The 16605-nt window shown below is 36.0% G+C and overlaps 1 protein-coding gene across 2 annotated transcripts in view; it reads left to right on the top strand.

The window, feature by feature from the left end:
• Window positions 1-16605, top strand: part of TAF4B (TATA-box binding protein associated factor 4b) — a 196632-nt gene that overhangs the window by 111589 nt on the left and 68438 nt on the right. For both annotated transcript variants that reach the window (XM_044666491.1, XM_044666499.1), the window contains 2 exons: window positions 924-1049; window positions 5288-5344. In XM_044666491.1, coding sequence (XP_044522426.1) covers window positions 924-1049; window positions 5288-5344 — 183 coding nt within the window. The remainder of the gene's footprint in view (window positions 1-923; window positions 1050-5287; window positions 5345-16605) is intronic.

The raw sequence follows: 16605 nt of genomic DNA, 5'->3' as shown, positions 1-16605 counted from the left end.
GAGGACAGAAGGTATTTATGATTTTAGAGGTTTTAAAAAAAGTCAGGTTGTTGGATTAAATGTTTCAGGAAACATTGTTTCTTTTAAAAGTTTGCTATAAAAGTTATCATTAGATGAATGAGGTAATAGGAAGCATTTTTTAAAAGCTTGATGGCAGGACATTTTTTAAAAATCTAGCATCCCTCCTTAAAAAAGGCAGGGGAACATGTGAAGAAGTAGTGGTATTCAAGAAAAATGTTAGAAAATCCTGAATCTAGAAATTTTTCACTATTTAACCCAGAATACTTGAGTAAATGGAACATTACTTTTATTTCTTAGACATTACTTATCTAATTATTTGCAAACTATACCAATATTTGGCCCAATATAATAATTATAACATGATTAAGGCATTATTTTGTTCTGAATTGTACAAAGAATTTAAATAAAAAGGAACAATTTTAAACAGGAATATAGGTGAGACCATTCTACTCGCAGAATATCTTTATGTGAGGCAACTTTTTTCTATTGTTCTTCTCTCAGTTTTTTCTGCATTCTTAAGTTCAGTTTGATTATATTGAAAACTGTGGACTAAATGCTTCTTTATAATCTTATGGATGATAAGTGATAGATTACATAATTTAGATTATATAGTTTGTACCTGACTAGTTTTCATCTTTTTATTAATGACTCCTACTTTGATACTGTAGGATATAGGCAAATGAATTATTAATTTCACCTAAACTTTGAAGGAAAATAATTATTTAATTACTTCTCCATCTCTAAGGATGACTTTGGTAGAAGGTGGCAGATATTGTAAACATTATACCCTTCTCACATGCATTTTTTCCTCTGTAGTAGTGTTAAAATCACGGGCTTTTGTTATTCAGAGAGAGCTATATGATGAAATGTGACTCATTTCTATAACCATTGTTTTTTTCTAGGAAAGTGAAAATTATGTCATGTCTAATGATACCAGATCACAGCTTAGATTTCTTGAGAAGCTGGATCACATGGAGAAACAGCGAAAGGATGAAGAGGAACGAGAGATGTTGCTCAGAGCAGCTAAGGTGGGGGCTGACTTATCGTAGTGGCAGAGATGTGACTTGATGGTGAGGTCAGGATTCATTTGACTGTTTGCACTTTTAATTATGTTAGTATTACATTTTGTCTCAAAATATTTCAGAGAAATTATATGTTTTGATAGTAAGTCATTCTGCATGGTTGAGAGTATTATGTTAGTTTGTTGAAATCTATATCCACTGAGAAAATATTTTCAGATTTTTAAAAATGGTTTATTAATGTACCAAGCTGAAGTTGAGAGAAGAGAGTTTGAAAAGCAGGTAGGAATATCATTGGAAAAAAGAAGGGAATAATTGGGGCTGAGAAAGCAGAAATACTTGATGGTAGATGAAAAGAGAGAATAGATTATGATCAGAAAGGATATACTAATGCTATGTGAGGCAGCTATTTTCATTTAATATTGTATTGGAATTCATATGCCAGGTGGAATCTTGGGTAAGCCATGTCACTTAATTTCTTTTGGCCTCAATTTCTCTAACTTTAAAACAAAAGCAACTTCTAAAGTTCCTTTAAGCTCTAAATTCAATGAAGGCAAGCCCTATAATCATTGATAGTCCCTGAGAACTTAAGTGTCTATCAACTATGTAGAGATTTTATATCTCTGTTATGACAACAAACCTTAAAAGGCTGAACTTTGGTAAAATATAGCTCTTAACTTCAGTGACATTTCTTAATCTTTTGGCGGCCTCCACAATCAAAATATTTATTTCTAAGATCTTGCTCATTTTCATAGAATTAAGTCGGAAGAAACTCTGCAGTCATCTAGTCTAATCCAACCCATCAAGTCCCTTCTTGAATAGCCAATTTGAGGAGCATTTATCTGTTTCACTGGCATAGTTTGCAAAGATAATAGCTTTCAAGTTCCTAATAACTATTCAATAGTATACTGATTAGTTTCATGGTGTAGCCTTCCTGTCACAACTGTTAGAGCTTATTTTACGTTTCATTTCTCTTATTCCTCAACTTCATTATTGCTATTATTAGCATCTGCTATCCCACTGATCTTTTCTTGTTGGCCTCAGTTCTCTTGAACAAAGAAAGAATGAGGTGCTATAAGCAAAGGATCATTTAGAGTCCCTTCCTTTTCTAAATCTATAATCCTGTGATAAGGTGTAACAATATCTTTCTCATTCTTAACTGTATAGAAATCCTAAAAATTAAAATACTTTTTTACTTGCCTTTCTCCTACAACCCCACAATCTGTGGGAAGACTTTTCTTTTGGGGGCGGGGCCTGGTCTGAAGAAAGGCATTATATATAGAAAAGGGAATGTTGACTTAGAGGATAAGTTTGAGAATTACTAGCTTAATATTAAATTACTCTGTGCCAGCTGATTGTTTTGTGAGTGAGCAAGTCACTTCAAATCTTTGTTTACATAGTCTAGAGATATCAATATTTACCTCTGATATACCTCACTAAGATTTAATAACAAAGGCACAACTTCATTCTTTAAAGAACATGATCTAAATTCAAGATGTTGTATTATGATAATAAGCAAATATGATTATTGTTAGTATATTTTATTGATATAAATTATTGTTATACAGATGAATTATGGTGTCCTTTACCCCCCTTCCCCCTGCCATACTCCCTTCCTAAGGAAAAACAACAGGCCTACTATAAAAAATGAACCATTCTCAAACCATTGAAAAATTTGTTAACTATCATCAGGATATTTTTGGTCACAATATAATGCTTTGGCTATATAACTTTCCAAGAAAATAAGATGTACAGAATTTGCACTAGTGCCAAACTGAGACATATAGAATTTTTCAAATTTTTAAATAATTAAAAAGGAAAATATGACATAATAGGCAGTGTTGGTGCTTTTGATATTCTTTGGCTATGTGCAAATCTTTTAACTTCTTTGAATCTCAGACAACTAAAACTAAAAAAAAATTGAGACATTTGTGGTCTTCATTGGTGAAAGTGGGGTCTCAGCACCACTTCTCAAACACAAGACCCTAACAGATTCTTTGCCATTGGACCTGTTCAATAATGTATTTGCATTAGTTAGTGTTGAAATAAAATTGTCTTTGTAGAATTGAAACTAAAATTAGAACTCTTACCAATTAGTTTTTTCAGTTCCAAGGAGAACTTTGTAGCTACTTAATGACAGTGTTTTAAAATCTTAATTCATTTTCTATGTTGTCCTGTAATACAAATAGGTAAAAGGTTATTCAGTGAAATTAAAAGCAGGTAAATGTATGCAAACAAAGGAAAGTTCTTCACCTTTTGTTAGTGATTGCAGAATTTCAGAGCTAGAATAAATTTTAGTTTAGATTTATAAAGGTTGGATAACTTTGTCAAGATGAATATATCTGTGTTTATTTGAATGCATTGCTCCAAGTTATGAAGTGGTGGCTTTTGGGGTCAGGAAGAGATCCCTTGCTGTCCTTTCACTGCAGAATTTAATAGGAGTTCCTCCTTTTTGTTTGAAATCTGGCAGTTGGCCCTAAATCACCATAGCTCTCTTTTTACACTTTTCAGAATCACAGAATTGGAGAATTGGAAAGAACCTCAGGGGCCATCTAGTCCAAACCATAGGTGAAAGAGATCTCTATTATAACATACTAGACACTTAGTTATCCAAACTGTAGAAAGAGGTACCTTTAAAGCAGCATCAGCTGCTCTAATTGTTAAGACGTCTTCCTGACATCAGGCCTGTGTTGTGTGTAGCTTTCACTCATTTCTCCTGGCTCAGTTCTCTGGAGCCAAACAGAGTAAGTCTAATCCCTCTTTCATATGATAGTCCTTGAAGTATTTTAGGCACTACTATCCTTCCCCAACCCTTCTCTAGGTTAAACATGCCCCATTCCTTCACACTATCCTTAAATGATATAGATTCAAGACCTTTCAGCATCCTGGTTGCCTTCCTCGGGACACTGTCTAGCTTATCGGTTTCCTTAAATGGAGGCACACAGAACTGAACACCATGCTAAAATGAGATGATCCAATGATAGCAGAGTGGAATTGAAATAGCATCTCCCTTCTCCTGAAAGCTAAGCTATGATTCTTTTAATTTAGCTCAAGATTACATTAGCTTGGAGTTTGTTTGGATTTTCTTTGGCTATCCCAGTATATCACCAATACTTTTGATCTAACTGTCCATTAAAACCCCTTGATCTATTTTTATAGCACTGTGGTTCAATTGGCATTTAATAAGTGTCTTTTGTGTGCTAAACATTGCTAAAAACTGGGGACACAAAGAAAAAAATAACAAAAGCAGTTTCTGTCCTCAAGGAACTGAGAATCTACTACAATTTATTCTATTCTCTCCTGTGCATGTTCTTGACTTACCTTCTTTCTTAAACTTTAGGAATGCAGGGGTCAGCTCTTCCTTTTGGTGACTTTTGAAAGGACTAGACTAATGATTTGCAATATTAAGAATGACAGGGGTAGGGGTCAGGGTCTGGGCCTATGGTTGCAAGTGGTACAGGGAACATACCTAGAACATTTTCAAGATAAATGACTAGCCAGAATTACACAGCTACTATGTATCAGAGGCAAGACTTGGATTCTGGAGCTTCCTGCCTTCCTGACCAGCTCTCTGGCTAATAGGCCATGGTACCTCTTGCCTTGAAACATCGTAGATATTTAATAATTATTTGTTGAATAGATGAGGCAAAATGTTGACCCCAGTGAGTCACTCAACTCATAAAGAAGGAAAGTTTGCTGTAACCTATATGCTAAGATTCATTTTTATTTTCTTCTCTTTTCCAAAGAGGCGGGTTTTTTAGGATATCAAGGTTTTATTGAAAACCAAGCTCGATTCTTGACTAAACACTACTCGAAACAGCTTCTGATCTCTGCATTATCTCCCTAAAGGGTTTCACTTGGGTATCAACCCAGTTTGGTTGGGGTACTTGAGTCTGAAACCATCGTTCTTTTCCTCTCTCCATGCCATCTGTTTTTGATGTCTGCTCCTGACAAGAACAACGTCATGCCTCAACTGGACCTGACTGACAGTGTTAGCATCACTTTCAGCATAAGCTTCCTCTAGGCTAAAACAGCAGCAGCAGCAGGCCCAGTTGAACAGCAAGGGGGGAGGAGGTGGAGAGAGAGGGAGAACATGGGGGTGGGGAATCAAACCTGGATTCTGGCATTTGCCCCTGAAGCTAGGATTTTCAATCACAAGAGAAAATTGTCATTTATTAAATATTTAACGGCTGCTGTGGTGTTTAGATGCTAGTAATTTCTATTAAAATTTTCTTTTCCTTTGATAGAGTCGTTCTAATAAAGAAGATCCAGAGCAGCTGCGATTAAAGCAGAAAGCCAAAGAGGTAAGACTTGCAGCCCGCCATGCTTTTGCTGCCTTTGTATTTGAGAGAAGGGTGGCAGTGCTCGCCTGCCAGCAATTAGGTCAGGGTTTATTTTGCTGTGGCATACCATTTGCAGAGGCCTTGGGGAAGGACAGGAACTGCCACAGGCAAGGGCAGTACTTCAAATAAGGTCAATGAATTATGAGCTTTCCTTTTAAAATTTATTTCCAAGGCTCAGGCCTGTCTAGAAATGGTTCTTTGTAAAGTATAACAGTGCACTTGGTAGGAATATAATGTGGGATTAAAAAAAAAAGGGAAACTTTTGAGATTTAGCATCTGGGACTGTACAATAGGCTACATTTTTCCAGGGTAATTGTTCGTTTTGTAAATCTGATACTGCTTATAATTCTTTGGCTGGGAGGCGGTACTGGGATTTAGTTTTAAATGGAAAATGCCTCTGGCTTTTAATTTTCTGGGCCCAGCAGTTTTCTGTTCTGGAATGGAGCCCTTGTTTCACACAGTTCATGTTTAGCTGCAGGGGTTTTAGTTTATAGCTTAGACTGGTTAAGCTTTTACTCCCAGAGGCCTCTGCATAGCAACTGTAGAAATCAACAAATAAGTTCATTTATGTCTGCAGCCTCCTCTCAGTAGCTGACTTTTTACATTTCCCAATATCCATTTCCTGACTTTTCTAGCCTCAGAGAAAAAAGCTCCACTAATTGGAGCTTATTTTAATTGAGCCTTAATATTGGATCTCACTGGAGTTACCCCCAGAGCTACTGGGAACAGAATGAAATGAAAGTACCTAAGGTTGAAGATGTGGTGTGTGTATGGGGGTGTGTGTGAAATTTTTCACTTGACCTACAGATTCTTTTCCCTGCTGAATAAATCATCAAGCCTGTTCACATTTCTGATTAAGGATCTGACAGCAGACGATAATAAAGACAATTGAGGTGTGAGACGTGTGATATGGAGCTGAAGAAATTGGTTTCTATAGTTACTTGACTGATTTCATGCAATTTTTAAGGATCTTTGTGCTAAATGAGAGCGATTTTCTGAGCAACCTTTTTCCTTAACTGTGCCTCTTGAACTATGAAATTTGTTGTTGCTTAACATTGCTGCACTTGGCTCCTAGGTGCCAGCAGCAGCAGCAGGTTATTTATGAATGTTTTAAAGGCCCTTATTGTTTGGATTAATGTAGGAGCTGAGGCAAAACAAATGGAAATCCTGTAAGATATCTTGAGATGAATTGTGTGGTAGGTTTTCACTAAAGAAGAATGAGAAAATCTGTGGATTTAGGGGTAAAGGAGTTTGAGGATTGGACTAAAAAGGATGATCAAAAGGGAAACCTTTCGGGAAGAGGATCACAAGATAGGGACTGGGAACAATTTTTTTAAGCTAAAAATGCCATTGAAATCACTCTTTCCAACATAAATTTTACCTAAAAATCCTGTGAGAGCTAGTTGTCAGAGTGGATTCTAGCCTTATTTTGGGACTGCCTCCCTATTATTGCCTTGAATTTAATCTTTCCTTCTAAAATTTAAGTTAGAAATTGTCCTGCTGTCTCCATTTCTAGAAAATGACAGATTGATTACTTATTATCCTTAAAGGTCTTATATTGAAAATTGCCTCTACTACCCGCGTTAATAGCTAGATTTTTTTAGATTAATTATTTCCCTTTGGGTTTAATGCATTAGGTGTAATGGCATTGAGAAAACAATACTTTTAAAATATTCCAAATCAATAGAAGAGATCGGGTAACTTTTTTTCTTTTTAAGCAAAGAGCAACATGAAAAATTTCTCTTCATTTTGAAAACATTGAGTAGCTTCTGTGTTTTTCTTCCTTTTTTCTTCCCCCCCCCCAAAAAAAAAAAAGAGAGAGAGAGAGAGAAATTAAAATGAAAAAAAATCCCTCACTTCTTTTGGAGTCAGAGGATGGGGCTTGAATCTTGGCTACCTTACAGTTTTATCACCAGGATGAAGTTGAAGAAGCCACTTACAACATTTGATTCTGAGGCTCCTCCTGTCCTTGATTTGGGGGTTGAATTACATGAACTCTTAAGGTTTCCTTCAAGGTCTAAACATATAATTCTATGAACAAAAGAAAAATGATGTGGAAAAGGAATAAACCAGATGATTCCTAAATTGAATCATTGAATAACGATGAAGCAAAAATCTTACCACTGGTTCTTAACATTAAGACAATGCTTAAAGATGGTGTTAGGGAATTATTCAGTTCCCCCCAGCATTTATTAATTAGACAGTGCTCAGCAGTGGGGAAAATTCAATATTTAGAAAAATAAGATCTTTATGACATATATCAATTATGTAGCAATAATGCACAATAAATAAATAATTAGACAAGTGCACAAAAAACTGTTTTGTGAGATCTGATAAAGTTCTTAACTCACTGGGACTGATCTGAGGACATAGCATTTTAGTTGCTCTTTGAAAAGATGGGACGAGGGGGCAGGTAGGTGGCCCAGTGGATTGAGAACCAGGCCTAGAGACACAGGACATGCTGGGTTCATATTTGGCTTCAGACACTTCCCACCTCTGTGACTCTTTAAGTCACTTAACCCCATTGCCTAGCCCTTTTACTCTTCTGCCTTGGAACCAGTATACAGTATTGATTCTAAGATGGAAGTAATGGAGATGGTTGTTGTTTTTTTTATTAAATTTAAAACAATTTTTAATAACAAATTTCCACATAAGTATTCCAAAGTTTTATGGTCCAAATTACCTTCCTTCCTTTTTCTTCCTCACTCTTCCCAGAGCTTACAAGCAATTCATTCTGGGTTATACATGTATTATCAAGCAAAACATATTTCCATATTATTCATTTTTGTAAGCAAATTATAGAACCAAAACTCTAAATCATATACTCAAATAAACAAGTGATAAGTCATATTTTTTCATTTGCATTTCTGCTCCAACAATTCTTTTTCTAGAGTTGGATAGCATTCTTTTTTCATAAGTTCTCAGAATTGTCTTGGATCATTGTATTGATTTTAGCAGCAAAATTTATCACAGTCAGGGCAGCTGGGTAGCTCAGTGGATTGAGAGTCAGGCCTAGAGACAGGAGGTCCTAGGTTCGAATCTGGCCTCAGACACTTCCCAGCTGTGTGACCCTGGGCAAGTCACTTGACCCCCTTTGCCCACCCTTACCATTCTTCCACCTAGGAGCCAATGCACAGAAGTTAAGGTTTTTTAAAAAAAATCTATCACAGTTGATGATTCCACAATATTGCAGTTACTGTGTATAATGATCCCCTGTTCTGCTTATTTCACTCTGCTTCAGTTCATAGAGGTCTTTCCAGTTCTTTCTGAAATCATCCTGTTAATTGTTCCTTCTAGCACAATAGTATTCCATCACCATCATATAATCACAATTTGGTTAGCCATTACCCAATTGAGGAACATCTCTTTAGTTTCCAATTTTTTGCCACCACAAAAAGAACTGCTGTAAATATTTTTGTATAAACAGGTCCTTAATCCATTTTAAAAAATCTCTTTGGGATACAGACCCAGTAGTGGTATTGCTGTATTATGCCCTTTGGGTATAATTCCAAATTGCCCTCCAGAATGGTTGGATCAGTTCACAATTCCACCAGCTTAAGGGTTTTTTTTAAAAGGAAATAAAAAAAGAAAAGATGGGAAGAAATTAAACAGGCAGAGAGGCAGAAGTGAGAATATTTTAGATAGAATGAAGAGCACAAGCAAAGCCTCACAGATAGGGAAGAATGTTTGTGTAGGAAACATAATAATACAGTTTGATGATGCCTAGTTTGCCATTTTCCCTTCCAACTAGGCTCTTGAATACCAGGACATACTCAGCAAAAGACTGTATCTTGTTCTGAAGAGGTACATGGGATTGATTTGTTAAATTTTTGATAGAGGTGTTCTGTTTTCATTTTTGAGAGGAGGAGCTGTTTGGGATAAGATGATGTTGGAATGGAACTAATGACAGCAGTAATGCTAAATGTCATTCAGAGCTTAAGTTTGGAGAAAGTCATAGAGCAATTCTTAACTCACAATAAGTTTACTATTAGGTCTCTCTTTACATACTGTGTGTGAATGTTACTTTATGACCTTTTCCCTAAAAAAATGAATAACTTAAAATCTGACTTTATTTCCTTTCTGTGGTCAAGGAGACTCATGAAAAGATTTGTTATGACCCTTAATGCTTAAGTATTTTCCCCTTTGCTTTTGTTGAAGCCATTCATTCCTTTTTGGGGGATGGGGGAGTAGTATTCTTCTAGGGACAAATTGTGCTAAATTGTAAGAGCCTGAAAAGGTGTCCTACATTTGCTTTTCTTCTTTTCCATTGACTGCCTACAAATTTGTCGTTATCTGCACATTCTTTTTTTCTTTCTAGGCTTCCTTTAGGTTTGCCTCCAGCAGTCCTTGTTCCATTGAACTATTTCATGCCACATACTATTCTTATTGACCCTTGTAGGTTGCCCTTTTGTTTGAAAATATTCTTGTAGTCTGACTACACTGTCTGTGGGTGTCCCTGTAGTTCAAGTGTTATATTTCAGATTTCATTGGTTACCTCTTTTTTTTAACAGATATACAGCCATCCTTAAAATTTCAAAACAATAGGTGTCACCTTTCTCTGTCTGAACTTATTGTTTGAAAAAACATTTATCTAAAAAGAGATATTTTAATGACGTTTTCTTGGATATTCCCTAAAATATAAGTTCTGGCACCCCACCAAGACTTCTTATTTGCAAAAAGTTTTAAATAGATCTACATATTGCTAGATCCTAGCTTCAGAGGAAGAGGCACATCAGCATTCAGTGCAGCTGCAGACATGTCTAGGATGTTAATCTAGAATACACACAGTGCACATCTAACTCTCAATGTTTTCTCCTCTTGCTATATTTTCCAGAATTCTGGGGTGCATGCCATCTGGCCTTAGAGTTCAGACATTCTAATTCCTTAATCACTTGTTATATTGTGATCCCTATTTCCTTTTGAATTTCTTCTTCCCCTGGGAAATGTGTGTTTAATACATCTGAGTATACTGAGACAATAAATTAATTTAATTTCTGTTTAGCAGTGCTCAATATTCCCATTTCTATGAAGTGTCAGAGTAAAGAATGAAGAAAAAGCAAATTGTACATGAGAGTACCGGAAATATACCCACTGGTACATTGACTTACTTGTATACCCTGTAGAAATTATGTACTAGAACATGTCAAGGATTTAAAGCAGTCAGTAGAATAAGAAACTTTACTCTGAAATATTTGGCAGTCACAGTCTACACAAAAGATGTTATATGAAAAGTTCAATAATGTACACCACTAAGCAACATGTGGTTTATAGTGATGTAAGAGCATTAAATAAACAAAAGTGTTGGACCATAAGGCCTGTAACAGTGGCAAAGAGATGTAACTTGGAAATGGAAAGGGAAAAGTATATTTTTAAAGATGAGATTAGAAAAGATAAGAGTCAATGAAACATTGTTAGTTTAATAGGTCAGCTATTAAATTGTAACAATCTGTGTTTAAACTCTACACTAGTTTTGAGTAGGCCTAAAGCCATGGAACACTGAAGAGGGCAAAATGAAATTTTTCATTAAAAACTAAATTCTAGCACTCAAATTTAATGCACTATGGAGAGGAGAGATTCTTGAGTCCACAGGCTATAAAAAGGATATGTCTGTAGTAGAACAGAGATGAAAAGGTTTCAAAACACTGATCTTCTGAAAGAAGAAAGTGGGGAGGGGCTTTAATCTTTTTTTCTTCCTCTCCCTCAAAAGTACTAAGGGTGAGGTAAAGAAAACTATCATTAGGTGGGGATCTTGGAACATTTAACATCTCAAAACCAGACGAAGCTCAGTTATTAATCATCAAACAGATTTTTTTATTGAACTTAAAACAGTAAAAGTGGAGTCTTATAGATTTCATCATACTTGATAGTAAACAATTCATAGCCCATCTCTAAATATTAATGAAGAATTACAGAGGCTAATTGAATTCATTGAGTCTGTTTGGGGATTTTGCATATGATGGAGACTTGACTTGGCATACCTCCTCTGGTCTAGTTAGTACTTCCTGATAAAGAAGATGACGACAATTCACTTGAGACTTCATCTCTCTTTCAATAATGGGCTCAAAGTATTCCTAAATGTAAGGAGTTAAAATTAAGGGTTTGATTAAATATATGAGAATTTTAAGATAGTATTCTGGTCGCCGATTTAAAAAATATTATAGCTCAAGTCAAATTGACTTTCAGTAGCTTTATTTACAAAGAGTGGAAAGAGTGAAAGTAGAGAAATATAAAAGAGAGTAGAGTAAGAAGTCTAGCCTATCACCCTAAATGTTGCTCTGGTCCCTGGCTCAACCCATTCAGGGTCATTAACTACTCAGCTGGAGGACTCAGTGATGAATTAAACAAGGTTCAATCCATACCACCTCCTCCAAGAAGGGGAGTCCTCTCCAGAACTAATCTCTCCAGAAGCCAGGAAAGGAGGGTCAGCTTCTCTCTCACCTAAGCGAAGCTCAAAAGGAGAAGACCCAGGAGCAGTCTTACCAGAAGCAGTCTGAGAGCCAAAGTCCCAGGTTGAAGTCCCAAGTCATAGCTCCAAGCCACAGTCCCAGTCCAAGATCCTCCAAACCCAAGATTCAGGCTGAGGACCCTCTTGGACAGGAAGTTCAGGACTTTTATAGCCCTTTTTTCCACGTCACTTCCTGTCTCTTCCCCACTTTACAGGAGCCAATTGCGGTCTTTAAATTTGCTTAGCACTGCCCAGGGGGTGCCTTTAGTAAATGGCTTGCAGACCTCCCCTAGTTAGTGTTAAGTTGGGGTGTTTTCAGTTTTTTGTTGATTAATTTAAAAATAGGCAAGGGGAGAGTTAATCCTATTTTCACATAAATCTAACTTTAAGTTTTCCCCCTAGTAGATAGATAGGGAGGGACACCAAATTCTTCTTTATTTTAGGGTAGACAGGGGACCTGGGAGGAAAAGAGTGGAAGAAACAAGAGCAACAAATACTAGTTTTTAAAAACAGAATATCAAGAGACTTATTTCTTTGCTAAGCTCATAGATTTGGTTTTGAAATTCTTAACAGGAAAAACTAAAAGGGAAGGGAAGAATATGTGTGTGTGTGTGTGTGTGTGTGTGTGTGTGTGTGTATTATAAGAGAGAGTGATGGAGACAGATACTATCTGGATTATTAAGCTATATTTGGAATTAATAAAATCACACCAGTTTTAGGGAAGGGAGGAATATGTATCACTTTTATGGGCCACCCAAAAGATAGGAAAAGTCAAGGAGACATCATTTGGACTACTCTTCCAGAAGAAAGAAGAAAGAGGAGCAGGGACAGCTTTGATGACTTGATATACTACTTACATTTCTAGTCTCTGGACATTCAGAAAGTTCACAATTCATGAACTGGTCTTACTGTCATGGGAATTTACTTGGCTTTATGAATGGAAATAATCAGCACTTGAATTGATTGAGTAAAGAGAATATTGATTAATTTTGAGAGTTTAAAGGTAATACTTAGTTTTAGTTTATTTTTTAAAACACCTTCTGTCTTAGAATCAGTACTGAGTATTAGTTCCAAGGCAGACGAGTGGTAAGGTCTAGGCAATGGGGATTAAGTGACTTGCTCAGGGTTACACAGCTAGGAATTGTCAGAGGCCATATTTGAACCCAAACTTCTGGTCTCTAGGTCTGGCACTCTTAACTACTGAGCCACCTAGCTGCCCCTCCTGGTTTTTATATATAGGTTTTCAATGGATTCCTTTGGAGAGGGTAATAGATACCAACTTTCTGTAGCTTGTTTGTGTGTGCTTTATGGTATTGTTCTTTGATTTCAAGATTAATCATTCATTATGCTTTTAATAGTACTAACTGTACTGCTTATGTTTAGAAAGCTTAATTATAGAATCTTCCAAAAATTTGGAGTTTTAAGCTAAAGAAGAGATAAATTGGTGAGAATACTGAGGTCATTTAATGTTTTGGTATGGTGTTTGTTCATGAAGGTGATCAGAGTGAGCAGATATGTCCCACCTTTGAGATTCATTCCATAGTGGGACATTATCCTTCCTGTAGCAGAAAAATAACAGTGCATGAACTTAGGTATATATAATGTTACTTTTTATTCAGCAATTCTCATAAGAATACATGTTCCACAGCCAACTGATGGACTCTGAAGAAGATGCCACATGGGTATTGTTGTTTCCTATGCAGGGTTGTTTGGGTTCCCTATAGAGAGAAGGCAGATCTCCTAGGCTTGTGTAATCCTGTGTCAACACTGAGCACAAAGAGTGTAATGTGTATCAGATTGTCTGTCTTTTATATTCCCTTCTGAAAGTGCTGACTTTGATCCTTTATTTGGTGGTGAGGTATGATGATAACTTTCCTTTTTTTAGATTTTCAATTTGGGGATGTTTTTGGCTTTTGATTAAGACCTTGCTTATAAGATGGCCCCTTTACCTATGAACTAAGCTTTTGTAACTTTGCAAAACTTGTCATACATATAAGGGTATGTTTTTAGGAAAAGTTAAGGAGTATTGTCAAGTAAGTGAAACTTTTACCAATTTAGGTATCTTTCCCTTATTGGTAGGTGGAAAGAAGTCTCCCAAATTGAGGTTTTTATCAGACATGCCAGAACCTTCTTAAATTGTAGGCCAAGGTGAAAGTACTTATATAAGAATCCTAAAAGCGTTGTGACAGGAGGGAAAGATGGTTTTCAACTATAGTTTACAGATGAGCTATTTAAACTATGAAATCCAAGGTTAAATTAACATTGCCTTTTGGACTTTAATGCTAACTTATTTTCATCTAACTTCTCATTCTGTGAATGAAGTCCTTTCCAGTGCCTCTTTCTGGTCTTGATATGACCCCAAGTTTGTGAAAGGTAGGTCAATGAAATATAAGTCCTGGTAGAGCCTACTACCCTGGAAAGAGGCCAGTTATTGTGTGGCATTTGAGAATCAGCTTAGTTAAGTCCAGAGAAGGCCATCACTAGATCAGCTGTAGAGTATAAAATTTTTCAGCTATGGGAACTCTTGAAAATGTTCATGAAGTTATGAAGAGTTTGTGATCTTTGTTGCTAAAGAGGCCATGCCTATGAAACTTCATATACTTGATATTTGATCAATTATACACTATGAAAGTTGAATCAAGAACTGGGCTTAATACTTCACAATATGTTTGCCATAATTTTCCTTAGACCCTTTTAACCATTCTTCTTTATCCATGTAGCTGTTTTTATTTTTGGTAAACTGTTTTATAGCTAGATGATATAAGCCATTAACCTGGAATTTGTCTTTTCATCACTTTCTACTTCCCTTATCTTTTTTGTATTTATTGCTTTTTAATACTTTGATCAACATATTATGCACCATATTCTTACAATAGTATTCGCTTTAAATTGATGTCTGGCTATAATTTTGTTTGATTTAATATGAATTAGAATCCTATTCTAAATCTCCTTCATAGAATGGAGGTGACTTTGGATTGTCAAAGCATTTGTTAGCTTGCCAGAAAGGCTTTAGATAAGGGCGTGGATTTGGTGATGGACTTGGTCAGTCTAGATTTTAGTCACTAGAAGATTGGCTACAGGGTCCAACTTTTTTAGCCATAGCAACTCAAGGATGCTGTCTGCTAAGGCAAAGATATTGCAATCCATGTGGCAGAGAATATGGCCATAATGTCACAATTATTGTTGAGATGACTATTGAATAGCTTCTTTATTGGAGAGAGACTTGTCTCATTCCAATAACTTTAGTTTCCTGATTTTTACTTCCCTTCCATTTTAAAATCTCTTTGATACCTTTTCGAAAAATATTAGTTATTTCTAGCAAATCTCTTCCTTTTCCCATAGAACCTTTTCTTATACCAAAAACCTAACCAAACCAAACCAAAAAAACCTAAATAGAGCAAACCAACATAGCAACTATGGCTGACAATATATTCAGCAGTCTGCACACATAATCTTTCATATCTTTTAAGAGGAGGAAAGAACTTTATTGTAAGTCCTCAGCAACAGTTCTCATTATGCTTTTTTTTTCTCCCAGTATATAAACTGTAATAGAAAAAAAGCCATAAAACTTAAGTGCAGCATCAATTATGGAGGAGTGAAAGTTGCATAACATTGTTTAATCTTAATTCTAATACTATACTTACTTTGATCCAAGGTACGACTTATTTTTTAATGGAGAGGAATTGACAGAACAGAGAAAATAGGTTTTTATTATTTTTATTGAAATTTTTTGTGTTGCTTTTATATTATATTATTACATTCATTGTACATGTTCTCCTGCTTCTGCATTCTTCACTCTGCATTAGTTAAAAGTTCACTGTATTAATCATTTGTATTTTTGCACATCCTTCTGAATTTCTTATTTGTTTTATGTTTTGCCTCCTTTTATATAAAGTAAAAGAAAAGTCTATCCCTTTTTTTTTAAAACCCTTATCTTCCGTCTTGGAGTCAATACTGTGTATTGGCTCCAAGGCAGAGGAGTGGTAAGGGTGGGCAGTGGGGGTCAAGTGACTTGTCCAGGGTCACACAGCTGGGAAGTGTCTGAAGCCAGATTTGAACCTAGGACCTCTTGTCTCCAGGCCTGGCTCTCAATCCACTGAGCTATCCAGCTGCCCCTTGAGCCTACTTTCATAACAGATTAAGTAATAAATTTACTGCTTTTTAGTTGGGAGTATCCTTATTTATGGCTAGGGAGGCTATTATATTGTGTTTCACTTATATTTGACTTATCCTTTCTACTAAAAGATCCAGTTCTGCCTATTTCTATGGGTTTTTTTTTATTAGTTTGTGTTTTTCCTTATCTTTAGTTGTCTTTGAAAACATTATCTTTAACCTTCAGAATTTATTCCATGTAGCTCAACTCTGAAAGCTTGTGTAATATCTAAACCAAACCACTTAGTACCATTAAGCCATAGATTGAAACTACAAATTTTATTTAGAAATGAATAGGATCTAGTGCAAATCACAGACCATCAGACATGAGATGTCCTATTGTAATTGTCCTCTGGTTCTTTTCCAGTGATGTCAGGCAAAAGACCGGTATTTTTAGGATGTCGAGTTGTTGTTGTTTTTTAACCCTTACCTTCAGTTTTAGAATCAATACAACGTATTGATTCTAAGGCAGAAGAATGATAAGGCCTAGGCCATGGTAGTTGGTTAAGTAGCTTGCTAAAGGTTGTTGTACAGCTTAGGAAGTGCTTGAAGTCATATTTGAACCCCGGGACTTCCCATCTCAAGGCTTGACCTTCTATTCACTGATCTATGTAACTTGGGCGGG

This window comes from Gracilinanus agilis, chromosome 1, assembly GCF_016433145.1.
Source record: "Gracilinanus agilis isolate LMUSP501 chromosome 1, AgileGrace, whole genome shotgun sequence".
Lineage (NCBI taxonomy): Eukaryota > Metazoa > Chordata > Mammalia > Didelphimorphia > Didelphidae > Gracilinanus > Gracilinanus agilis.
Note: the sequence above shows the minus strand (reverse complement) of the source record. Positions and strands in the feature narration are given on the sequence as shown.